Source organism: Bos mutus, chromosome X (assembly GCF_027580195.1).
Source record: "Bos mutus isolate GX-2022 chromosome X, NWIPB_WYAK_1.1, whole genome shotgun sequence".
Lineage (NCBI taxonomy): Eukaryota > Metazoa > Chordata > Mammalia > Artiodactyla > Bovidae > Bos > Bos mutus.
In genome coordinates this window covers 11,237,362-11,264,360 of record NC_091646.1, presented here as the reverse complement: position 1 = coordinate 11,264,360, position 26,999 = coordinate 11,237,362, and the positions used below count along the sequence as shown (strand labels likewise).

Below are 26,999 nucleotides of genomic sequence, written 5' to 3'. Positions count from 1 at the left end.
AGTAGTCTCGGATGCCTAAAATTTAAGGGGACAGATAAAAGGATTTAGAGTATCCAATCATATTTTCAGTTCTAGACAAATGGTCTTGGTCCAAAATACAAGTTTGGGTAATAGAATACCTTTCTTTGAATACATAGAGCCAAAAGTTTCAGAATCTGCTTCATTACATGATTATCCATGCATTATAGACTGGATAACAGCATCATGCCTCTAACAGAGGAATCTTTAATAACTTGGAGAGGAATTTTTTTCTTGTACTTATACTCTTTATCTGCTTGCTTCCATCATGAGGTAAACACTATTTTCCATAAAGGGAGAGTTTTCTTTATTTGCTACTCTTTTAAAGTATTAAGCAAATACTTATTTCCTCTATGCATTTAAGAATGTGTTTGGTTTCTAGTTTTTACAGTGGTCAGTTCTCGTATGTTTTCAATCAGATTTCTACTATAAACTTAAAATTTTTTTGTCTTTGGACCTTTTAGTTCTCTCCTGTACTATAGTTGTGTACAAGTTTCTCTTCTTACTGTCATGCTGGGAATTTGAAATAGATCAACTTTTTCCTTGTGTTTGTGTACTATGTATGTGATTCAACACTGGGTTTGAGCATGTTACCAGGATTTGATAGGTCCCTACCAAAGTAGTGTCTTTGCACTCCCTTGCATTTCCTTTTTGTTTTCTGATTTTTTAAAAGCAAGCATACAAAAACAAACCTGATGTTTTATAAAACTTCAGCTTATATCCTTTCTTTCCTTTCAATGATAAACTCCTATATAATACCACATAATTTTAGATGTCTTCTTTTTGTCTTCCATGTGTCACATTAAAAAAAAAAAGAATTTGAATTTTTATCTCTGTATCCTTAAAATAATTCTTCCTTCTTTGGAATGAAGAAAATTATGTACTACTACATGCTTTACCAATAAAATTTAGCAATGAATCTGTGATATATATGTTTATCTGTAACATCGATCACTAATTTCAGTAAGTATATTAAAAAAAGTTTTTCTGCAGTAAAGACACTTTTTTGTTGTTGTTTTTGGCCACACTGCACGGCTTGTGGGATCTTAGTTCCTCAACCAGAGATCAAACCTAGAGTCCCAGCAGTGAGAGAGACGAGTGCTAACCACTGCACCACCAGGGAATTCCCTGAAGATAATTTTTTTTTAAGTTGCAGAGTTTTCAAGGGTTTATAATAATGCAGAAAATAGGTGCAGTGTAACATAGGCCCGAATCAGATTTCCACAAATTCTGACTTTACCTTGCTATCTTATATAATAGAATATAAAAAAAAAAAATCCCCCAAAACAAATAGCAAATTTCTTGATAGGATTTTACTAAGAAAGCCCTTTAACAGAAAACCCAGAAATGACTGCTCTAGCAGTTGAATTTGCCAGCGTTTTGCAGAGTTTATCTTTTAATATTTCATATCATCATGATATAATAATTTGGTGTTTTCAAAATTGTTCCATATAACTTTAAATGAAAAAACATAGGCAACTTACTGAACTCCTGTAGGCTGTCTCCATTGGGTTTCTGTGGTTTAGGAGACCCCACCCGTCCAGTGCATGCTGGTACGTCATACTGATCAGCAGCCAGCTATCCGTGGCAAGAGTTGACCACCTCGCGGGATCTAAAATTTAAAGGGGGAAAAGTGAGTTGTGAATTGCTAATGTGCTGACCACCCCATTTTGCTTGGAAATTAGAGGGCATTAAGATCAGTTTCTGTGGTTGTTGGAATGTGGTTAAAATTCCTTTGCAAGTAGAAGTATGGTGATGACATTACTAACACATACTGATACTAACGTATTAAAGCACCAAAGGAAACTGCTGTCATGGCCTGAATTTTAGAATCCTTAGAAGTTGAAATTATTGGAAGAAAGACTTGTTAAGTTGTAATGTTGATCTATTGTGTTTAGAGAAATACTCCAAATAGAACTACAAGGCTGCTGTGTTGCATGCAGACTTTGTTGAAATGTCTGTATATTACCATTATGCCCCCACTCAGTGAAACACTGACAGTTTTAAAGCATTTGCTTCTTTAAACTAGAAAAACAAAGGGTTATACTTAACCAAAGGTTGATGGCAGCATAGTCATCCCTTCCGTTAAACCAGAAAACGTGTTAAATAATTGTGTTTGCTTATTTGCAGCTGGCAGCCAGACAGGCAGATTCCATTCCATGATGTGAGATTCCCACCACCTGTGGGTTATAATAAAGATATAAATGAAAGCGATGAAGTAGAGGTAAGTCTCCCCACCATCAAGTTATTAAGCACTGAAGAATTGGGAACATTTAACTTGTTTGCGCCGTTTGTATCCCTTGTCTTTAATGCTTTTCAGTCTACCTTGAGAATTATAGCTCTTATGCAAATAGGCTTTTGACTGCACCATCCTAGTAATGATTTGACATAATACATTATTGATGCTTAAATGTGGCTGCCTGAACAGCATTCAAGGCACAGTTTGGAAAGTCACTGATTTCCCTTGTCCACTAGGATTTCTTTTCCCCATTTCCTCAATTTCTGAATCTTGTTTGAATAATATATTGTTAGTTTACAACCATGTCCCCATTTTAAGCAAAATGAGTTAGGAAAAGAACCATGCCTTTCAATAGAGCAGCATCCTAGGATTTCTTTAAGTAGTGATATAGAGCCTTCTGGGATATTTTTAAAAACTCATCTACGAGTTTTAGTATATATACCTATAGGTAAAATATCTTTTCACAGGAGATGCTGTGAACTAACTGCTTATGTGCCAGTAATGTCTTTGACCAAAAGGTGCTATGGAGATGTAACACATTGACAGAAAGATTGTGTTTGTGATTTCTGTAGCCACTGGAAATTTTTGTGAGACTTCAGGAACTTCGAGTCAGCTTTATGTTGTAGCTGGCCTGTGTAGTATCCTCTTCTTCACCCCCCTGCACGTACTCAATTTTAAGGCGCTTCTCTTCTCCACAATGCCTTGTTAATGGTAGCAGTTTTATTTGCAGGATGATGGAAGCAGCTAAGAATCCATTTGTGCAGGTCAGGTGAGGTGTACTAGGTCCTTGAATTCTTATTTTCTGTGCTGGGTACAGATGGTGCAGTGAAACAGAAGAGGCCCCAGCCTTTAACAGGTTCCTGTTCTAGTGAGGAGAGTTAATATTAGGGCCATTGTGAATAGGCCGAGAAAGAAAACCAAGGATGGAAGGTGATGTATGGGCAAGAGTGCCATTTTAAGGAGTGCTCAAGGAAGGTCTCGATGTCCAGCCTGTGTTCTTTTCTCAAGTGCTATTTATTTACCCAGGATGTACTCAGTACTTAAACTAGGTGAAAGGAACTGGGTTTGGTTTTGTCAGGACTCAAGTAGAGAGTACAAACACTGTACTTGAGGACCTTTAGTTGTTCACTTCCCCAGGAGACTACATGCGTCCTGAGGTCAAGGACCAGGACTTTTGGTCTGTCTGTATCAGAAGGCCTCATAGTAGTGTTTGGGTTGATAAAAGGGACTGTTTTTTCTTTATAGTGCTCAACTGAGTCACATGACCCCACTAACAGTGATACATAACTGAGGTTATCACTAGCTAGAGCAGAGATGAAAGGAATTGATGGTTACAAGAAAATGTAGGTTCAATCAAGTTATATTTAGTCACTGTATTGTATAACCATTAACTTAGGTCTTTTGGTCTGTCTACACCAGGAATGCTCATAATAGTAATGGATAGAGGGGACTTTTTGCGCACTTTAGTCACATGACCAATGGGAACCAATGAAAAGCTGTTGTTAGGATGACAAAACAGTTAACAAATAACTGACATTATTTCTCTGACTAGAGCAGAGGTGAAAGGAAGTAATGGGGGCAAGAGGGAAAGGTAGGTTGAGTTAAGTTGTGTTTCATCACTGTGTTTTGTCACTATGAACTTCAGTAGTAAAAGGGGGACCTGAGTTGTTTGTCTTCTGTCCTTTCCTCCCCATCCCCTTGTCCTCCCTGTCTTCTTTCTACTTCTGAGTATTTCTGTCACTCACCATGTGTCTCTTTCCCTATTAACCTTGATTTGCTAGTGTCTTCACAAAAGGTTCCCTGCTGCACATCATAAGTGAACTTTGAAGTGGTCACCAGAGAGATCAGTTTAGAACTGATCCACAGTATGTGAGAGGAGAAAGGTGGTATCCAGAGGATTGCCAGTGTAGAGTTGTCCATTTTAGTGGAGAAGGGGACAGGAGACCAGAGAGTGACCCATTTAGTGTCCGTTTAGTCCCAGGAGACATGAACACCAGGTGGTATCCTTAGTGGGCTGAATAGTCAGTGGCCTTACCCATTTAGTGACCATGAGCCAGGCAGTAGGCCAGGGTCACTAACTTCCAGCTTGTTACTTGCTTATTAAAGTAAAACAAAAACATGTTCATCTTTACATGTTTAGATACATTTTCATAGCTCATAAAGTACCCAAAGAAAGCATGCCCAGCTTTATAAGTGGTCAGCTTTTCTCGAGCTTTCATATTCAGAATACTGATGATTACTGAGGCAGCACAAAGACAGCACAGAGAAATAGGGAAGCATATTTTACAGTACTCTTCCTGGTAACCAGGTAGTTTCTGAATGTCTCTGTCTAGAAGCAGGGGTGCAGTCTGGTTAAAAGTCTACAACTTAACAGATTTGCAAGATACCTAAGGTCATTTTAAGAAATTTTCCTTGATGTCTGATAATTTACAAATTTCTGAATGATTTTAATCGTGAAATATTCTATGTTGTAATTTTTGTGTAGGTTTATTCCAGAGCAAATGAAAAAGAGCCTTGCTGTTGGTGGTTAGCTAAAGTGAGGATGATAAAGGGTGAGGTAGGAAAATGCCTATTTCAATTGTTTTTCTTACACTCTTCTCCTTTTCTAAATTCAGGTATATACATTTCTGTTTGGATTTCTATTTGAAAGTAATAGCTAGCTTGATTACCTTATTTAAATGTTTATATGTTCAGTATGTTTTGTGTGTTTCAGTTAGTTGATCAAATAGCTTTTTTTTCTCTTTAAAGAATTTTAAAAGAACTGAATAGGTATAGCTTCTTGTTCTTAATTTAAACACTATGATCAGGAATGACTTTGATTTCTCTCTCACAGTTTTACGTGATAGAATATGCAGCTTGTGATGCTACATACAATGAAATTGTCACAATTGAACGTTTGCGATCGGTCAATCCCAACAAACCTGCCACAAAAGAGACTTTTCATAAAATCAAACTGGATGTTCCAGAAGACTTAAGACAAATGTGAGTTGATTTGCAAGAAAGGCTGAGAACTTAGAGGAGCTGTGCAATTAATTTAAAAGAATAATACATTTTCAAATAATAGGAATCAATTTTTAACCTCAGTGAACTTTGACATAAATGGCTTACAAAAGCAGTGAAAAAAAAAATTTAGCTTTTTCTGGTTATGTAATCAAGCCAAGGCAGGAGGAGAAGGGAATGACAGAGGATGAGGTGGTTGGATGGCATCACTGACTCAATGGACATGAGTTTGGGCAAACTCGGGGAGTTGGTGATGGATAAGGAGGCCTGGTGTGATGCAGTCCATGGGGTCACATAGAGTCAGACACAGCTGAGCGACTGAACTGAACTGAATCAAGCCAACATTCCAGTTGTTTAAACTTACTTGGCCACATAGATAGCTAATGTACATTTTTTTTCTAACATAAACATTCATCATAGAATTTTAAGATTTTTGAAACTGATTAATCCAGTTCTGTCATAAGTTACAAACCAATTTCTAGGCAATGTTGATTTCTCCAGGTTTTTTTCCCTTTTAGCTAGTATTCTGAGATACATATATAACAAGTAGGGCTCAAAGAAGCTTCCAAAGGTCTTCTCTCATCATCCTTGATATGAAGTAATGCTTAAATAAGACTCTTTAGAGAAGAAGGAGCATATATTAAATTTGATTTAGACATTACACTTTAGATAAACATTAACTTCTATTAATAGTTCAAAATGCATAGAAATCCTACTTCTTAATTATAAAGATTGCATATGTATGTTTGTGCCTTCTGATTCATACACATTTTGTTCTCAAGCTAAAATTGATCAGCACTTTTTCTTTAGAAAAGAAACAGCAGAACAAAATTGGATACCCGGTAGCTATCCCCAAAAGTTTTTAACAGTTGACTCAAGAAAGTTAGTGACCTACTGTATGTAACTAGGGCTTCCCAGGTGGCTCAGTGGTAAAATAATTTCCCTACCAATACAGAAGACATAGGAGATGCGAGTTGGATCTCTGGGTCAGGAAGATCCTCTGGAGGAGGAAATGGGAACTCACTACAGTATTCTTGCCTGGAAAATCCCATGAACAGAGAAGCCTGGTGGGCTCTAGTCCTCGGGTCACAAGGAGTCAGACACGACTGACCATGCATGCATCATGTATAACTGAAACCAGGAAGCCTGCAGAGGAGAGTGGTGGTCAGTCTCTGAGTTGTGTCCAAACTCTTTGCAACCCCATGGACTGTAGCCCACCAGGCTCCTCTATCCATGGGATTTTCTAAGCAAGAAGACTGGAGTGGGTTGCCATTTCTTCCTCCAGGGGGTCTTTCCAACCCAGGGGTCAAACTCTGGTCTCCTGAATCTCTTACTTTGCGGGCATATTATTGACTGCTGAGCCACCAGAGAGGTAAGTTCCCCTAAAGATGTCATCTTTGATTATCTAGGACCACCAGTAATTTCCTAAGAGCATAACTGGTTTTTTCCTTTCTCTATAATCTCAAATGCTTGATTGGCCTGAGAAGCCCAGCAAAGAAACTGAATTTGCAGATGGATATAGCATATTTTGCATAAATCAAGTTTAATATGAATCTACAATTCTACTAAGTGCAAATGTCTCTGCATATATTTATACCAGTAGTTGGTAATCATTCATCTTAACTTCACAATGGTTATTCTTTTTATTTCTAGGTGTGCCAAGGAATCTGCACATAAAGACTTTAAAAAGGCAGTTGGTGCCTTTTCTGTAACTTACGATCCAGAAAATTATCAGCTCGTGGTTTTGGTGAGTGTTTCTGAGTTGTCTATTTTGGTGTGCTTCATTTAGGGCATTTGCTTTGATCATAACTTTTTTTTTTTTTTTTAAAATATCCTTCAGTCCATCAGTGAGGTCACCTCAAAGCGAGCACACATGCTGATTGACATGCACTTTCGGAGTCTGCGCACTAAGCTGTCTCTGATACTGAGAAATGAAGAAGCCAGTAAGCAGCTGGAGGTATGTGGTTTTCCCTAGCGATGCTTGTAAGGCTATCTAGAAATGATAACTGTGTGGTTACAAAACATGACTTTGGGCAGCTTGTCCTTTGTTTATTGTTCTTAGCAATTCCTTGTATTCTATATTTTAAAAAGTTAAATTGTACAATGCATAATCATACTAAAATTTTTATGCCTGAGGTTTCAGAATTAAGCAGCAGTTTATGTATGTTAAGGAACTTCTGGCCAACTCACTTTTTGCTAGAAGTTCATCAAAGCTGCTAATAAAGTGAAGCAATGCTGCTCCCATGTAACATGTTATCATTAAAGTACTAGAGAGTATTTAAATATCTAATCATATTCCTTTCATTATGTATGTTTATCTCTGTTTAAAAGGGTATAGAACTTCTTCATTCTAATTGGTTGTCACTCTTTAAAACTCCTGTCTTCAGATTCCTGCCAGAGGCTCTTTCCCTAACTTACTATTTCGTCTTTTAAGGTGCATTTTATCTACTTTTATTAATCTTCCAATAATTTTCATTACCATACATTTATTTTCATTGATAACTGTTTAGTACTTCCATCCATTACCATAGAAACTAAATGGATTTTAGTTTAATGTGCCAACTCCAGTATGTAATTGTCAGATTCCAGACTTCCTCATCATTATTCATTTCATTAGAGGGAAAACACCAAGCAGTTGAAATAGTAAATAAAAAAAGGAGTTCCAGACTGCATTTGAAGAGAAAAGGTGACCACTACTAAAGGCTGTATTCTTGTAAAAGTCTGTAAAACTTGCCACCTTCCAACTTAATTGAGATTGCTGAACACCTAGCCGGAGAGGAGACATTCATATCTCCTTTTGCTCCTTTATTTTCTTTTTGGCCATGGAGGTCTATTTAATTACTTTTTACTCTCATTCTTTCTTGATGTCCCTGTGTTCACAAGTTTGTGGTTTCTTTAGTGATTCTCTCATAGCTTTTAGGCCAGAACAGCCTCCTTACTTTCATTGTGAGTAATATGGAAATATACTCATTTACCTCTTCTTAAACATCTGATTCTTCTTAAATGATCTGTTATCATAACTTTGGCTTATCATTTATCAGTGAATTATCAGTGAAAAGAATGAACCAGGTGAATCAACCAGGAGTCAAAAAACATGACCTCTTGAAAAGTCCTAGGAATATTTGATTCACTTTTTTACTCTAATCTACAAAAAGGATTTTATACTTTTAAAATTGTTTATAGTAGTTAACATTCATTCAGATTATCAGGTATGTTTGAATAATGAGAAACTAGTGTGCATGCCTATCTTTCCTCACTACTAATATTAAAGAGATCCACATATTCAGATAAGAAATTTCCATTTTTCAACATGAGCCACTAATATGTTTGGTTTTCATTAATGGCATGCTAGAACTAAACATTAAATTTTGGTAATACTGATGATACTATCTAAAGAGAGTGATTATCCACAAGTTTTGGGGTGTCAGTATAATGTAGTTAAGTCATCACTGAATATAAAGAATTCATCATACTTGTGGATCCAGATCACAAGGTCTTACAGACTCTGATCTTGTTTTAGGTTGCAGACAGATATGTAAGATAAGTTGTAAATCTCTGACTTTGTAATTATTCAGTTTAATGTACCAACAATTTTTATGATTCCTTTACTCAGGTTTGGGGGTGGTGGTAGGAGGGTGTCCTTTTAATGTTCATCAGAGAGGTATCTAAACCCACAGTATCTAGTGATGTTATATAAATGGCACCATTTCTAGAAAAATATACACACCAATATCCTTTAATAAAATGAAATGAATACAGTGTTCTGTGAAGATGGTATTTAAAATTTTTTTTTACTTAATATTGAGTCTGTCAGACCCAGTGAGCTGGTTTTTATTTGGGAACAGTTGATCTGCTTCTTAATTATTACATTGATGTCACTGGTTAACTAAGGCAGCCTTGCAAATAGGTTTTCAAAGGTTACCTTGGAAAAATGTCAACAAGCCCTTTCCTATTAACAAAAATATATCAAATGACATAGACCTTTAGTAACCTAAAAAGTACTTAAGCTGTGCAAAATATTTTCTTAAACCTGTTAGTTTCCAATAGAAACTGATACACAGGGTCAAGATGATTTACATGGCTGACCTAAATACAGTTGTCTTAATAGTTGATAAAGCATACTAATCAGATGTGCATTTCTCTTCAGAGTTCAAGGCAGCTTGCCTCAAGGTTTCATGAACAGTTTGTTGTACGAGAAGATCTAATGGGTCTAGCTATTGGTACTCATGGTGCTAATATTCAGCAAGCTAGAAAGGTACCTGGGGTCACTGCTATTGATCTAGATGAAGATACCTGCACATTTCATATTTATGGGGAGGTAAATATTTTACTAAATAGTTTTTTCTAAAATAAAAACAATATTTCAGATAGCTCATCTTCTGTTGATTTAAACCTTTTCCCCATTTTGATTAGGATCAGGATGCAGTGAAAAAGGCTCGAAGCTTTCTTGAATTTGCTGAAGATGTCATACAAGTTCCAAGGAACTTAGTAGGTGAGTCACAAATTGCTTTTGACACGCACTACAAAAACAAGTTAGGTAAATAACTTATTTATGCTCATAGAATTCCATTTTCACTCATTGTGGAGTCATTTAGCTGAAGCTTAGTCTTTGAAATAGAGTCTATTGCTGCAGTATACAAAAAAATATTTGGTTAAATACACTCAAAGATTACATTTTCAGAAGGCATACAAAAGATACTGCTTTGCTAGTTCAAACCTACTGGTTCCTGGAAGGATAAGTTTTGCACAGCCTTTTCGCTGTATATATTTATATGTTAAATAATGTTTTTTCAAAATGAATGCCATTTGGGGCCTTTTTATAATTTAGAGTAGATTGGTATTTGATCTCTCTAATGGGGCTATAAAATTAACAGTTACCTCAGCGTTGAAGATCTGAATATAGGTTATTTAAATCTAATAAATTCCAAAGCTAGAAGTAATTCTGAATGTCTCTTGGGCTTTCTGCAACATCAGCTGTAATTCTTCATTTTGACTTGAGTTTGTTTCATGACCATCACAATCATGTGTAAATAACATAGGAGCTCTCCACCCGTGCTCTTCAATAGTGCAGTTATCTTTAGTAAAATCTATCAGCAAAGTGGAATTTTATCAGAATACTGCATATGTTTTAAATTTATCAATAAAATTGGGACATACTACATTTAAAAAATATTTTTGCTGCTGCTAAGTCACTTCAGTCACGTCTGACTCTGTGTGACCCCATAGACGGCAGCCACCAGGCTCCCCCATCCCTGGGATTCTCCAGGCAAGAACACTGGAGTGGGTTGCCATTTCTTCCTCCAGTGCATGAAAGTGAAAAGTGTAAGTCAAGTCGCTCAGTCATGTCCGACTCTTCGCAACCTCATGGACTACAGCCTACCAGGCTCCTCCATCCATGGGATTTTCCAGACAAAGTACTGGAGTGGGGTGCCATTGCCTTCTCCAAAAAAACATTTTTAACTTTGGCTAATTACAAAAAGTAATGCATGCCCTTTGGAAGGTTTAAAAGAGAAAATAAGGACTCTGCATTTTCTTCACATACTTTCACTTCTACTTAGCTTGCTGTTTTTGTCAGCATAGAATTGTAAACATCTTCCTATGCCATTGTAAAAACACTTAGAATAGTATTTTTCACCCAAAGAAAATCAGTTTGAGGATAAAGTGTAAATACTAGTGAAATAATGCAGAATTATTTTCTCAACTATATACTACATACAGTCAACTAAAGAGCATGATGATGTAATGTCACTGCCAGTTGTGTGTATGGGAAATGTATGATTAGCACTCTCCTGATTACCTCAGGAGAAGTGGGCTTGTGAATGGTATTTTTTCCTCTTATTTACAGATTGTCAAGCAGTTGCATACATTTTATAGTTAGAATGAAAGTGAAAGTGTTAGTCACTCAGTCGTGTCCTACTGTTTGTGACCCCATGGACTGTAGCCAGCCAGGCTCCTCTGTCCATGGTATTTTCCAGGCAAAAATACTGGAGTAGATTGCCATTTCCTTCTCCAGGGGATCTTCCCAACCCAGGGATTGAACCCGGGTTTCCTGCATTGCAGGCAGTCTTTACTGTCCGAGCCACCAGGGAAGCCTTGGGGTCACAGAGTCAGAAGCGACTGAGTGACTAACACAACAATAACAATGGAACTGAAATTAATTTTATTTTGCTCCTTTTATTCAGTAAAGTGTTTTCTAAAAACCTATCACTCAAAGTGCTAAAAAATCAGATTTCAAACAAGATATCTCTTATTTCCCACAAACTTTTCTAATAATTTGCTTGTTCTTCACCCATTTTGACATTGAATTTAATTGTTCAGTCGTAGTTAATACACAGGATATATATATTTATATAAATACATAAAATTGTATATATCCTATCTATCTATATATAGGATTGTTAAGATATTAGTAGAAACATGTGCCAAAATCTCCTTTTTCCTTTTGCTAACTCATTTAAAAGACCTTTATTAAAATCAGCATCAATTCATGAAAATGTGCTACAGATTTAAAGAAAAAAAAAATGGGAAGACTCCATGTAACTTCCCTCCTCCTTCTTTCCCTTTTCATTTGAGGGGAAGAACAACAGAAATAATTGCAGAAACACCTAGGTCAGGAGTCCTGATTTAGTGTGTCAGTTCTTTTCCCTGATCACTGACCAGGCAGAAGAGGTTGTGGGGGTAAATGAGACTGGCACACACAGCAGGAATACCAAGGCTATTCTGATTTGATGAACCACAAGGTCTTGCTTTGAGAAGGCTTTCCCTGCATTTTTATCTAGGATTGGCTCAGCAAATTTTCATTCCTGTTTTTTTCCTTTATTGTTGTTCAGTCGCTAAATCATGTTTTAACTCTTTGTGACCCCATGGACTGCAGCACGCCAGGTTTCCCCATCCTTCCACAATGGACGTGAGTTTGAGCAAGCTCTGGGAGGTGGTAAAGGACAGGGAAGGCTGGCAAGCTGCAATTCATGGGCTCGGAAAGAGTCAGACATGACTGAACAACTAAACAACATGTCCACTGAGTCAGTGATGCCATCCAACCATCTCATCCTCTGTCTCCCCCTTGATCTTTCCCAGAATCAGGATATCTTCCAGTGAGTGGGTTCTTTGCATCAGGTGGCCAAAGTTTTAGAACTTCAGTCCTTCCAATGAATATTCAGGGTTGATATCCTTTAGGATTTCATTTAGGAATTCTTTAGGATCCCCATCCCTACCTTAGATGAAGTAGTGGGGCAAACCCATTTATGGGCATGGCCAGCTCAGCTTGCTTTAAGTACCTGGAAGTGCCCTTGCAATTGGATGTAATTCGTATGTAGATTTCTACAATCAGTTGTTTTTAGTATTTGGAATGTCTTGTTTTGCTGGCTCTGAAAGCAGTCATTTCCCAGCTAGGTATATGATTAAATTTTTTAAAGTGAGAGAGATTTGAGTGCCTCTCCATTGCTGGTGTTTGAAGTCTTCAGAGTTTTAACAGATGATACGATAAAACTTAATCTGGAACTGGTTTTAAACTTTTTCATTGTGGTTTTAAGCTAAAGTGTGATTTCTTAATCTTTTATTCTGTAACTAATCACCTTCTAGCATACTAGTTTAATTTGTGAGTCACGCACAAGAGTAGTAGTCCACTAACACATTGGCCTGAAGAATGTGTACTTCTAGATGAATGTATAGCTGCTTATGGGCTTCCCTGGTGGCTCAGATGGCAAAGAATATGCCTGCAATGCAGGACATCAGGGTTCGATCCCTGGGTTGGGAAGATCCCCCTGGAGGAAGGATGGCTACCCCCTCCAGTACTCTTGCCTGGAGAATCCCATGGACAGAGGAGCCTGGCGGGCTACAGTCCATGGGGTCCCAAAGAGTCGGACACAACTGAGCGACTAAGCAGCAGCAGCAGCATAGCTGCTTATGCCGCTTTCAGAGTGTCTTATAAATGTGCCGTATAAAATTCTAAAAATATTTGCCATGGGCAAAGAAGCAGGTGTAAATCAGATACAGATAGGATTGAAATTGTGAAATAAGCAATTGTATTTTCTATTATTTATCCTTTTCGTTAATTCTTTTTATAGAGCTTTGCAGAAAGAAGGATACACACCACTCTATCTGAACATTTAAAGTGTGCCCTTGTATGCCAAATAAGAGCATATTTTGAACTGCCTTAAAAATGCAAAATTATCCTGACAGTTCACAAGTTATGACTCAATTCATACCAGACCAAAGGAGTTTGAACTGTGATGACTTCATAGAATGAAAAACTGTGTTTGTTTGTTTGTTTTTGAAAAAAAGTCTCTGTTTTGGTTTTGAGATACAATTCAAATTTTATACATATATAAAATGTTATAGTTTACAGTAGGGTGTGCTTACTGGTTTGAGGTGTGTGATTTTAAAACCAAACATGAATTATTCATTTTTTAACTTAGGCAAAGTAATAGGAAAAAATGGAAAACTGATTCAAGAGATTGTGGACAAGTCAGGAGTTGTGAGGGTGAGAATTGAGGCTGAAAATGAGAAAAATGTTCCACAAGAAGAGGTATGTTTCTAGTGCATGTTTCTGGTTTGTCTAATAAAGTCTTTTATTTGACACAGTAACTTAGAGGCCTCTAATATGCACATAATGTGAATGTAAAACCTCTGTCAGGCATGCCAGCTAATTGGAGTTATAGATGACGGCCTCTTTCTAGTCTCTGATGCTGTGATTGTGTATTAGTCCCTTTAACTCCTTAAGTCTTATTTCTAGATTTTTAGCATGGGCCATCACAAATGTAAAAACAAAATCTGAAGCACACTTCAAATCACTTAAGTTACTGGTAGAGACAAAATTGGGACACTAATTAGGTTTTTGGCTTTCATCTTTTGGCTTTTTTAGTTTGTATGTTTGTGTTTGTATTGCCTTACATTTTTTGAAGTATTTGGGATGGAGGAGGTGAGGGCGTGCTCTTCTATACAATGATACTGTTTAAAATAAAATCCTTCCAAATTGCCATAATTTTCATATGTTGTCTAGTCTTTGCTTTTGTGAAAGGTTCTTTTAACTGCAATCTGTGTGCATTTTTATTGCACAGTTTTAGCATTCTCTAAGTTTGTTTACCAAAACTGTCTATAATAGTTTCTGTTCTTAAAAAAGATGATCATTGATACAATAATGGTGCTAAGTAAAATTTTTAAAATGGATCCTTTTTTTCCTCTTTTATGTTTTGTGTTTTTCACCAAGGAAATGATGCCACCAAATTCCCTACCTTCCAGTAACTCAAGGGTTGGACCTATTCCCTCAGAAGATAAAAAACATACAGATATAAAGGAAAACAGCACTCACTTTTCACAACCTAACAGCACAAAAGTCCAGAGGGTAAGAAATAATTGTCACTTGGAATTATACTGTAAGTAATTTCTTTGCCCCAAATGTCACAGTTGTTGTTTTGGGTATGTTGTCTGGTTAGGCTTATAGGCTATTCATGCTATATCTGTTTCAGATCTGATTGCCAGCTAACAAGATATTACAGACCAATGAGATAATTACTTTTCAGTTTATTCACAGTGACAAATCTTATGCTGTAAACATAAAATATGGGGTTGCATTTAGTGGTCACATTTTTCTTTTGAGGGTGGACTTTCATTTTTTCATGCTCTAGCTCTTGAAATTTTGCAGGTTATAATATATCCAAATGTACCTTCTGTTAGATGCATAAATTGTTACCTAAAGCCATATTTTTAAACTGACTTTCAATATTTGAACTAACCGAATTGTTTAGAAACGAATTTAGAAGTCCTACAGTGAAAGTCCTGCGTTCAGGCTTCTGTGTATCATTTGTTATAGTTAATGACATCACTTGCATTCCTTATACTGCTTTAGGTGTTAGTGGTTTCATCCATTGTAGCAGGGGAATCCCAGAAACCTGAACTCAAGGCTTGGCAGGTAGGAAACCATTCCTTGAAAAATACATTTTAATTTTATATTTTAATGTTTATTCCCCTTGTTAAGAAAGACTTTCAAATGATCATCAGAATTGGGGCATGGTGGAGGTGTGTCTGTGGGTTTTTTTGCTCCATTGCCCTGGGGAGAAAGCTGATACTCCTTCCTGTTGCTTACAAGGCCTTTTTTTCACAGCCACCTGACCAATATCATCTCTTACCACTCCTCTTCCTTGCACTGGAGAGAGGCTTGAGCCATACTTAGAGTTGTCCAAACACTGCTGTCTACTGCTTGTTGCTCCTAGATACATGCATATGCTTCCTCTGCCAGAAGCCCTCTGTTTTCTCCAGCTTGCCACCTTGCTGTGGGCTTATTCCATGTGCCTCTTTCCTTGTGTACTTGCCATCAGGTCCCTCCCCCTGAGCTCAAGAGCCTTTCCCCCCTTTGATAATCTGATGTGGTCATCCCTGTCTGTAGCACTTAGCACATAGATGTTTACTTGTTTTATCCTTACATTGTTAGTTTCTTGAGGGCATGCCGCCTCATCTGGCCTGTATGAACTGTTGATGGGAAGAAAAGTTATGAGTAACAAGAGATTAAAAGCGAAAATAGCATTTTATAAAGAGAAATGTAACTGCAAGTGGATTGGACATTCCTCTGTGCGGGGGAGTCCAGTTCTCATCCCAGATCAGGGAATCACTTTTTCCTGGTATCTACATTGAAGGTCACTGTTCTGCTCTTGCCTTTCTTTGTCTTAACTATTCTGGTCCACTAGTGCTGTGCTTAATAGAGTGGCACTTGGGTACATCATCAGTTTGGAAATGTTGAAAGATAATTTTGCTTTTCACTATTTGCTTCAAAGTTGATCAGCTAAATCTGTGGCATTAAAGCTTATTTTGATAGTATGTGATCCAAGGAGCAGGGCATAGCATTTCATCATAGGGCATTTTGGAAAATAATATGGTTAACTGCTTTGTAAGAAAGTCAGTTGGGGAAAAAAACTCAACAGTCAAAAATGTTTTTGACAAAAAAAGATCTGGGTCATAGGCCTGATTAATTCCATAGTTCATTCGGTGAAAAAAAGAAGCCCATACGTTTTCAGTGGCACCTGATTCTTCAGGTGGTTCTAGTTACTAGGAAGCAATGACTTGCCTACCAGACGGATGCCAGTTTGCAAGCAATATTTCCTAATTATTCAGTCTTGTACCCTCTGAACAGCCATGTTCATGTGGAAGGAAAAAGAAAAAAACCTATTCCAACCCCACATACGTTTAAGGTGCTATATACTGAGTGCAAGCAAACAAAAGCAGCCTAGCAGTACCAACACCTATTGAACAAATGCTCTTTTTAAAAGAGTGATACTTGCTAAGTTTCTTGGCTTCTTTCACCTAGAAAATTCTAATATATCTACATCAAAACTACTGTGTACTTTTCTTTAGTCACTTGTGACTATCAGTAACCATGAGAATTTCATCAGTAGTGAAATACTGAATTATTCTCAGCTTTGAAGGTCATAATTGCCAGCTGTTAGTTTACAGAACTGGCCTGCTGCTGCTGCTGCTAAGTCGCTTCGGTCGTGTGTGACTCTGTGCGACCCCACAGACGGCAGCCCACCAGGCTCCCCTGTCCCTGGGATTCTCCAGGCAAGAACACTGGAGTGGGTTGCCATTTCCTTCTCCAATGCATGAAAGTGAAAAGTGAAAGTGAAGTCGCTCAGTCGTGTCCGACCCTCAGCGACCCCATGGCCTGCAGCCCACCAGGTTCCTCCGTCCATGGGATTTTCCAGGCAAGAGTACTGGAGTGCAAGAGTACAAAAGTACTGGAGTACTGGTGCCATTGCCTTCTCCGACAGAACTGGCCTAGGCTTCCCTATAACTTGCCGCAAGAAACAATTTTTTTCCCCCTCATTTCTACTGATGAGCTAGAAGTACACATTTTTAGTATACTTGTTTTTCAAAAAATCTATCCTTAAAGTTGTATCATAGGGAGATCAAACTTTCTTAATGGTTCAGTCCTTTACAATGTTCAGAGTACATTATATTGAAATGTTAAATTTTATGTTCATGAATATGCCCAGTTTCCCCCCTCTCACAGAATAATTACTAAGTGCACATTAATTTAGCCTAACTCTTTTTGTTTGTCTCTTATTTGTACTCTGTTGACTTGGTTAGCAAAGTTGATTTAGTTTTTATTTTTGTGCCCTAGTATCTAATTTTAATTTGGAATTTTGTCTAAATAAAACCTGTAGTAATTTAATAAGAGTATTTTAAAGTACTCATTTTGTTTATGTGTCTTATTTTCAAACTTGTATAATTTTGAGTTACATAATTTATAAGCTTGCCAGCATTTAATAGTGTTTAAATCGTAGTAACCCTGATGCATTTAATGGTTGCTATGTTGATCTGTCCTTATACACAGGAGATGTGTAAAACATACTAACTACTCTTGTTTTTATGCATTTCATATTTTCAACAAACTTTTCTGTACCTACCGTTTGTCAGATCCTGTGCTAGGGATTTAGTCATTATTTGCATATTTCAGATTGTAATTCATCATTAATTTTATAAGATTATTGTTGTCATTTCTATTTCAGGGTATGGTACCATTTGTTTTTGTGGGAACAAAAGACAGCATCGCTAATGCCACTGTTCTTTTGGATTATCATCTGAACTATTTAAAGGTGAGAACAGGAAGAACTTTAACTTTGAATCTTTTTGCGCTAAAATAGAAATACTCCATAGTAAATCTTAACACAATTAAGATTTCTTCTAGCCTGTACATGATAATGAAAGACCTATAAAAGATAAAACAAAAAAACTCATTTTGTTTAGCTTATTGTGTTCTTTCTGAAAACACAAGTCAGTTTTCCATCATTTAAAGAATCAGTATCCCCATTCTGAAGAAATTTCCCTATTTCCCATTATTCTTCTGTTAAACCCTCATATCCACTTTAGACAATCCTGTCTAAAATCCTTTTCATCCCATTGATCCTTTCTAGCCCTTGAGAGTTTTTTCCAGGCCAAATTTTATGTCTGTAACACTTGCTTTGTTGTCCCCTTTATGTCATTTATCAGGAATAGCCCAGAGTTTCATGAAGTCCTCTGTTTAAATGTGTACCCTTCATAATTTTCTCTATACTCCGTTTTACAAACTAGAAGCAATTTATGTCTCCTTGTATAAATGCTCATTTTAGTTGGTATTTGTACCACTGTGCCTACTCCAGCTTAGAATCTGGAAAGCAGGAACCAGGAGGCTGCAGGGCATACCAGTAAAAGCAGTGGATTGGCAGTCCAGCACTTGATGGTAGTCTTCTGCCATGACCAGCTCTGTGTCTGTAGGCAAATCACCTCCCTAGACTAGGTGTTTTTTAAAATTTATTTTGGTCAACTGTTCTGTAATTCAACAAAATAGAATTTTACCAATGTCACTTTTATAATTCCATCTTTGTATCCACATGTATCAGAAACATACTGTAACGGGTACTAAATATTATTTTTAAAGTAATCCAACTTTCTGTTGTATTTATGAGGCTATCCTGTTAAGAATTTTTCTGCTGACTTCTTAAATAAAATGAAGCAATTTATAGTTACATGTAAATAAGGAAGAAAAACATAATAGCTAGGCACTTCTTATCCTTCTTATGGTGGTCAATTAATAATTGAAAATGGAGAGGTTTCATCCAGCAAGGTTTGTGTGGGTAGGATACCCCATTGATTTGCTTATTCACTTTTGTTTTAAAGTGTGTCTTACGTGTAATCTGTTGTATGTGTTTTTCTTCCTATTCTTAGCTTAAATAATGTTGAAGACCTGGAAATTTAAGGTTGCATTATGTCAGTCCCTTGTTCTTTTAACCAGTGTTCTTTAGATCTTTTGATTTATTCTTCACAATTGAATATCTTTTTGGATTATTAGCAGCTGTCCTGTTGCCATGCTTCCCATCACCAGATCTTCCCTTGAGTGGGCTTGGCGTCTCTCACCAAGTGATGACTGCTTTGCCCCCATGGGATAACCTGGACTACCATTCTGTTTTGCAAGATCCACCCATTCCATGAGCTATAACTGTACTTTTGGAGTAAGCCACTCACTCAGCGGCAGTCTCTCCTTTAATTAAGTCCTTTGTAAAACAATGTCTGGTTCAGAGCACAGATGGCACTCATCTAGATCCTTACCTGCCCTTTTCCTGAAACTGCTATACTAAGATTTTAAGAACTTAGCTTTACAGGGGCTTCCCCAGTGACTGTTCATGTGGACAGTCCCTATGATTGACTCTGCTTGACTGAGACACCCAACCACTACTCTAGTTGTGGATCCAGTTCCCTGCAGCTAGTAAATCGATGTTTATGAATAAATTGGAAGGAGAAGGGTTAGAACTGAGACATCATCTGGTTTTGACAGAACCTAGCATATTGGAAGCATTGTGTGTGAGGGTCTATTAGTGGACCCCAGGTATATATTTTGATCAATTAACTTTATACTGTTCATCATACTTGTTTTAGCAGAGTTGTAGTCTTTAAGAGGTTTTCAAGGCATGATATCCAACTTTTTGGGTTAACTGTTAGATAGTTCCTGTTCTTTGAAAGTAGAAGATGGCCCACATTCAGTGTTTTATTAATTAAGATTATTTACAATGTGTGATTTTTAAGCTTAGCTGGTTAAGTCTTAAATGTCATTTATCTGTATTCATACATTTTAGAGTTGTTTTATTCAATAACCTATTATCAAGAAGTCCCCAAACTACCATATTTGTGCCTTAGCAGATCTATTGGATAATATTGCCAAATTAAATAACTTTAAATTCTGTCAGTATAATTTTAATGCTGAGTATTTTTGTTATATCTCTTAATTCTAGACATCAATAATACGTTACCTATAGTAATTTTCTTTTTAAGGAGACCGTTCGATTTCCTGATAATTCTGTGTAACAGTGTTTACTATAAACTTAGAGCTGAAATTGAAATATTTCCAGTATACTTTTTATCTGATGAAAAGGAGAAAGGTTTTGTTAAGTAAAATGTCAAATTATTTTTACTGTTATCTTGTATATTTTAAATAGGAAGTAGACCAGTTGCGTTTGGAGAGATTACAAATTGATGAGCAGTTGCGACAGATTGGAGCTAGTTCTAGACCACCACCAAATCGTACAGATAAGGAAAAAGGCTATGTGACTGATGATGGTCAAGGACTGGGTCGAGGTAGTAGACCTTACAGAAATAGGGGGCACGGCAGACGCGGTCCTGGATATACTTCAGGTACAAACTAAGCATTTTACTCAGTAACTTTATCTGTTCCTAGACTTAATAGCTGCTAATCTCTAATATTCATTAGAACTCCATTATAACAATTTCTCACTACATGGTTTCCAATTCACAGTGGGTCAAATTGTGTTGCAAGACACATAGAGTGAAAAACCTGATAATAACCCATAGAGTTCACAGGGCAGGTGTGAGTTCTGTCCACAGTGTGACTGGGGATAAATCTGCTTAAGCCCTTGTATGCTAATGCTTTTCCTAAGGCCTTTCCTGATTTTATTACTATATAGCCAAAACATTTTTTCATTTGTGTACTGTGGCTCATGTTTTGTCAGGCATGTGCTGGTCATACTTGCTGGATGGACTGTGTAAATCAGGGGTCTGCATCCTGTGGCTCATAAGGTGATTTTGAGTGGCATGGCCAAAGTCAGCCCTAGGCAAAGTCAAGAAGTAGGCGAAGCTTCTCTTTGCCTCCCCAGCTCTTTGCTCAGTGCTTCTTTCTTCTCTCCCAGTACCTTTCACTGAACGCTGTCCCACTGCCCGTGCCTACTGTCTTGCTCAACTGTGTATCTACTATGTAACTGGCTAATGATGGTATAAGGTATAATCCATCTCACAAATATTTGCGTTTCAAAAAGGAACTCAGTAAGATGGAAAAGCCTTCAAGATCCACAGGAATGAAGCTATAATGGTGAAGCTATAATTTCTCATTAGCTCCAACAGAGGAAGAGAGAGGTAGTAGAGTTGATGTTCTGGAGTGGGGGAGAGAGCTACCTACTCCTAAGGCCAACCTTGAACCTGAGCCCTCATCCCTTTCCCAACTGTCTGTTCTTGATGCTTTGGAAGGTCCCCTCTCACCAGGAAGTTCTTTTCCCATCTCCCATCCCCTGTGTCATTAACCCACCCACTCAGGCATAATAAGTTCACTACAGTAAATTCTTTCTAATGATCAGTTATTCCTGTGGGAGTGGGAGGGAAGGTTGTGGACCAAGCATCAGACAAGCATATCCCCATTCATCGAGGTCCAGTCCCTGATCCCACAAGAGACCATTCCCTGAGATAGTAGCCACAATGGCCACCTTTGCCACTCTCTCTAAGATGACCAAAATTTGTGCATTCCCCTTTGTCCCTGGGCCAAACCTTGTTAAAAGGAACTTTCTTTCTAGAAGTTTTGTTTATCAAGGTATTGCATTTAATTGTTGTAGGCAACTTTTCCTCCAAAGAGCACAGATGTTTAAAGGAGCACAGCTGTTTAATGATGTGGCATACTCAGGTTTGAACTTAGATGGCTAATAGAATTCCTTTTTTTTAATGAGAACCAAAAATGTTTGAAACAAAAATGACCTCAAATATCATGAAAACCTTCATTTTAAACTTAAGATAATTTGTTTTACAAAATGGAAGGTGATAATATACTCTTTGGTGGGCTTATAAATTAGGAAGTGTAATGGATTACCCCCAGAAACGTCTCTGGAAGTTTCTGTTAACCTAACATTTTTTTAAGTCGGACAATGGTATATAACTTTTAACTCTCGATAGGAACTAATTCTGAAGCATCAAATGCTTCTGAAACAGAATCTGACCACAGAGATGAACTCAGTGATTGGTCATTAGCTCCAACAGAGGAAGAGAGGGAGAACTTCCTGCGCAGAGGAGACGGGCGGCGGCGTGGCGGCGGAGGAAGAGGACAAGGAGGAAGAGGACGTGGAGGCAGCTTCAAAGGTACGGAGGGTTTTTCATTTAAGAAATGAAGCTGAATTGTAACAACTGTCTGAAGTTCTATGAAAAAGCTAGGTGATTAAGTGACATACTATCAAGCCCCCATTTCTCCCATTTTGTACTGGTCACCATAAGAAAGGCTCATGTAATTAGCAATATCAGACAGGCTTCCTTACAATTTACAAACATATGAATAACCCCTGATAACTAGTTCAGCTTCTTTGGGTACTCTAAACATCATATCTAATCATTAGTTCAGGTTGACATATCACACAGTTGATGTAGGACTGTAATGGCTTAGAAATGTTTTCTGTAACGTGTGCTGCTGTGCACTAAGCCGCTTTAGTCATGTCCAGCTCTTTGCAGCCCTGTGGACTGTAACCCACCAGGCTCCTTTGTCCATGGGCTTCTCCAGACAAGAGTACTAGAGTGGGTAGCCATTTCCTTATCCAGGGGATCTTCCTGATGCAGGGATAGAACTCAGGTCTCTTATGTCTCCTGCATTGGCAGGCAGGTTCTTTGCCACTAGTGCCACCTGGATGCTAGATTATTAGACAGTGTGTAACTAAAATTGCTAGGTTGTTGATTATATTTTAGATTCTGTGATTGGTCTAAATAAATTGAGGATGTGGGAACAAAGAACTCTCCAATAGGCATGTCAGAATCAGTGACCATTGAACCTTTTAAAAATGTCCCTCTAGGAAACGACGATCACTCCCGAACAGATAATCGTCCACGTAATCCAAGAGAGGCTAAAGGAAGAACAGCAGATGGATCCCTCCAGGTAAACCTTTGTGCCTCTTTTCATCTAAATTGTGCCAGTTACAGAAGTTTGAGATTTATGTGAATTTGCTATACTATATAGGTATTTGTGAAATACTTTCTTTTCAACATTACATTTGTGGTCAATTTTAGTCCTTTATGACAAGTATACAAAGATTTCTCTAGAGAATGTGCAGTCTCAGTATTTGTAAAGATTTTGACAACCACATTATGACTTCAGTACCACATAGGTGGTCCTCCCTACCCCCATTCTCCAAGGAAAGAAACATCCAGGAATGTACTGAGAGAGACTTGCATAAGCCCTGTGGAACCCACATCCCTCCTCACCAGAGTTGCAAGGATAGGGTGTTCTCTGACTGGAAAGTAAGAAAAAGAAGGTATCTAGCTCACAATAGACAGGGCTGATGACACTCGGCTAGTACATGCTGAATCAGTCAGCTGCCTATTTAAAGCCAGCCTCTTCCCTGAGAACCCATCTCATGTGGCCAGCACCTGTGCTGAACACATTGTTAACATAATTTTAAAATGAGCCCCCAAGCACGGCCAGGTACCTTGGCTGGGTGTATTGTATCTCACTTAATGTTTGAACAGTACCCTGAGGTAAGAAGTTTTATTACTCTTTTATAGATGAGTAAACTGAAGTTTAGAAAGATTGAGTCACATAGTTAGCATACACTAGAGTGATATTTCGGAGAAGGCAGTGGCACCCCACTCCAGTACTCTTGCCTGGAAAATCCCATGGATGGAGGAGCCTGGTAGGCTGGTCCATGGGGTCACTAAGAGTCAGACACGACTGAGGGACTTCACTTTCACCTTTCACTTTCATGCATTGAAGAAGGAAATGGCAACCCACTCCAGTGTTCTTGCCTGGAGAATCCCAGGGATGGGCGGAGCCTGGTGGGCTGCCGTCTATGGGGTCGCACAGAGTCGGACACGACTGAAGCGACTTAGCAGCAGCAGCAGAGTGATATTTGAACCCTGGTACCTCATTCCCAGAACACATGATCTCTTCGGCTGCTGCTTTAACTCTGAGGACTTAATCCAAGTAGTTGGGGGTCCTTTCATGACTATGGATTGGTTTGGGACCAGTACCTAAAATTAGTGAGACATAAATTTTAAGAGCAGAAACTTCATGACAGAATATTCCTTAGAATTCATAGCATTTGTAGAAAGAAAGAAAGAAATTGAAGTCGCTGAGTCATGCCCGACTCTTTGTGACCCCATGGGTAGTAGCCTGCACCAAGCTCCTCCGTCCATGGGATTTTCAAGGCAAGAAGTACTGGAGTGAGTTGCCATTTCCGTCTCCAGGGAATCTTCCCAACCCAGGGATTGAATCCAAGTCTCTCACATTGTAGACAGACGCTTTACCGTCTGAGCCACCAGGGAAGTCCTAGCATTTGTAAGTAGGTGTTAACTATTAGCTGGTGCTTAAGGATCATCACAGAAAAGATCTTAGACCTAGAGATTGATGAAATTATGTACACATGTGTTTTACACAAATGTAAGGTGTTTATGTACCAGTTTTATAATTCCCCTCTTGACAACCAAACAGTTAAAACACTCACCCAGGACCAACAATTAAACACACTTTGAAATTCGAGTGCACCATTTTGGGGCTATAGGTAGTCCCATTTGTACTTGAAGCATATCAGTACTTTTATTAATTGTTTTAGGCCTGTGTGTCAACATTATCTTTCTTTTGTACAGCATCTACAATTGCATTAGCAGTATTTTAAGTGTTCAATGCTGGCACTTAAAATATTATATAAATCTCAGAATATTATTTTTTAAATCATACTCGACTCTGTCCTCTTCCTGGGATTCCAGTCCCACACATTAGTGTCTTCAAATTTCCCTGTACTATTCTTATTCTTCAGAGTTTAAGTTGTATGATCCTCTGACTTGCCTTACTGTAATACAAGCTACTAGAAACCAGTGTTCATATGAGGATATATAGTGTGTGTGTATATTTATGAGTATATACAGTATATGTGTATATTTATATACACACACACATATTGTAAGACAAAGGGAGCCCTTACTGTAGAAAAAGTTAATCATACTTATGATAGAAATGAAGATGTCAACTAAAGGCTAGTTAATAAGTGAGTTAAGTTATTGCTCTGGTAACATCAGAATAGGAAGACAATAATTTGTCTCTCTCCTCCTGGGTTTCATATCTTTGAAGAATAAACCATTTTTTTGAACAGACCTGTATATTTTGCATATATATTTTGCAATCCGTAATGGGAGTTCATTTTAACTATTTGTTTCTCATTGTTTTGTTCTACTTAGAAGAAGACACAGTAGGATTGTGAGTTTTTATCTAACTTTGGATGCAGTGAGATGACCAAGGTGTTCCAGTTACAGAAGAAGAGTGTTTTAGAATCATAAGCCAAATAAAGCTCCTACCTGACCTTAATTTCTCACACTTCTTCTATTCAAATCCCTTTTAACATGTGGAATATACACTTTGGGCTTAAATTTCTTGTCAGGCCAATTACAGATTACAACAGAATATGGTCTTTGTATATAACAACTATAACTTGTTTTAGATCAGAGTTGACTGCAATAATGAAAGGAGTGTCCACACTAAAACATTACAGAATACCTCCAGTGAAGGTAATCGGCTGCGCACGGGTAAAGATCGTAACCAGAGGAAGGAAAAGCCAGACACCGTGGATGGCCAGCAACCACTTGTCAATGGAGTACCCTAAACTGCATAATTCTGGAGTGATATCCCCTATACCATTTCCATAATTCTTATTCCATATTAGAAAACTTTGTTAGGCCAAAGACAAATAGTAGGCAAGGTGGCACAGGGCATGAAATGAACAATTCCGTTAAGAATTTTGCTTTTTTCACATTGGCCATAAGCAGCAATTTTCGAATTTGCACAAAATGAGGTCTTAAAATTTTTGAAACATTACTTTTAAATAATTAAGTATACTTAGCACTTCAGGACAGGATTTTCATTTGGTTTATTTTTTAAATACCACGCAGTGATATTCTTTGTTAATTTGGACCGTTTACCCTGCATTGGGTGATAACTCACTGGTATATTTCAGTTTTTCTGAATAATAGCATTTATGGTAATCATGTTAGACTTCTATTTTCAATCTCATATAGAAGTCCGTAAAATACTATGGCATTTCATGTCCTGTGTCAGTTTATGTTTTGGTCCACTTTTCCAGTATTTTAGTGGACCCTGAGATGTGTGTGATGTGACGTTTGTCATTTTCATTAGCAAAAAAAAAAAAAAAAAAAGTTGTATGATCTGTGCCTTTTTTATATCTTGGCAGGTAGGAATATTATATTTGGATGCAGAGTTCAGGGAAGATAAGTTGGAAACACTAAATGTTAAAAGATGTAGCAAACCCTGTCAAACATTAGTACTTTATAGAAGAATGCATGCTTTCCATATTTTTTTTCTTACATAAACATCAGGTTAGGCAGTATAAAGAATAAGACTTTTGTTTTTGTTCTGTTGCACTGAAGTTTGACAAATAGTGTTATTGGAGGGATGTGTAATTTTTCTGTATAGACCGGAAAAGTAGTAACGGTCTTTTCATTTGCAAGAGGCTCAAATGTTTTCAGCTAGGAATAAATCTTCCTGGTCGAAAGTTAGTAGGATACGCCTGCTCTTTGGCCTGATGACCAGTTTTAACTTAGAGCTGTCTTTTATTTTGTCCTCCCCGAGTTTTGTGAAGTTTCTCATTTTCATTTCAAGCTTATTTGGGGGAGGTAGAAAGGTCATTTCCATGTGTGCATAATAATCCTGTGAAGTACAGGTACTTTGTCTGAGAAACATTGGAAGCAGGTTAAATGTTTTGTAAACTTTGAAATATTAGGTCTAATGTATAAGCAGAATTGGAAAGCAGACTAGGATTGGTTAACACATGAAACTTTTTTCTTTAGTTTTTTTTCCTTTTTTTTTTTTTGACATATTGGGTTTCAGTTTTGAGGGTTTTTTGTTTTTTTTTTTTTTTTTACGAGATTTACTGAGGAAAATATGTGAAGGACCTTCACTCTAAGATGTTATATTTTTCTTAAAAAATAACTCCAAGTAGGGGTACCACTGAAT

The 26,999-nt window shown here is 37.6% G+C and overlaps 1 protein-coding gene across 11 annotated transcripts in view; it reads left to right on the top strand.

Annotated features, from left to right (window-relative positions):
* The window catches only part of FMR1 (fragile X messenger ribonucleoprotein 1), a 38,055-nt gene extending 12,213 nt beyond the window's left edge, over positions 1-25,842 (top strand). The window contains exons 1-16 of one of the 11 annotated variants that reach the window (XM_070366395.1): positions 1,545-1,651; positions 2,149-2,242; positions 4,743-4,814; positions 5,091-5,239; positions 6,911-7,004; positions 7,098-7,214; positions 9,405-9,575; positions 9,671-9,749; positions 13,675-13,784; positions 14,466-14,600; positions 15,105-15,167; positions 17,758-17,844; positions 20,218-20,413; positions 21,953-22,135; positions 22,834-22,916; positions 25,471-25,842. In XM_070366395.1, coding sequence (XP_070222496.1) covers positions 4,800-4,814; positions 5,091-5,239; positions 6,911-7,004; positions 7,098-7,214; positions 9,405-9,575; positions 9,671-9,749; positions 13,675-13,784; positions 14,466-14,600; positions 15,105-15,167; positions 17,758-17,844; positions 20,218-20,413; positions 21,953-22,135; positions 22,834-22,916; positions 25,471-25,632 — 1,644 coding nt within the window. In that variant the 5' untranslated portion in view covers positions 1,545-1,651; positions 2,149-2,242; positions 4,743-4,799 and the 3' untranslated portion in view covers positions 25,633-25,842. The other 10 variants (XM_070366392.1, XM_070366390.1, XM_070366391.1 and 7 more) reach the window with 10 other exon arrangements.
* Positions 25,843-26,999: the final 1,157 nt, after the last annotated feature.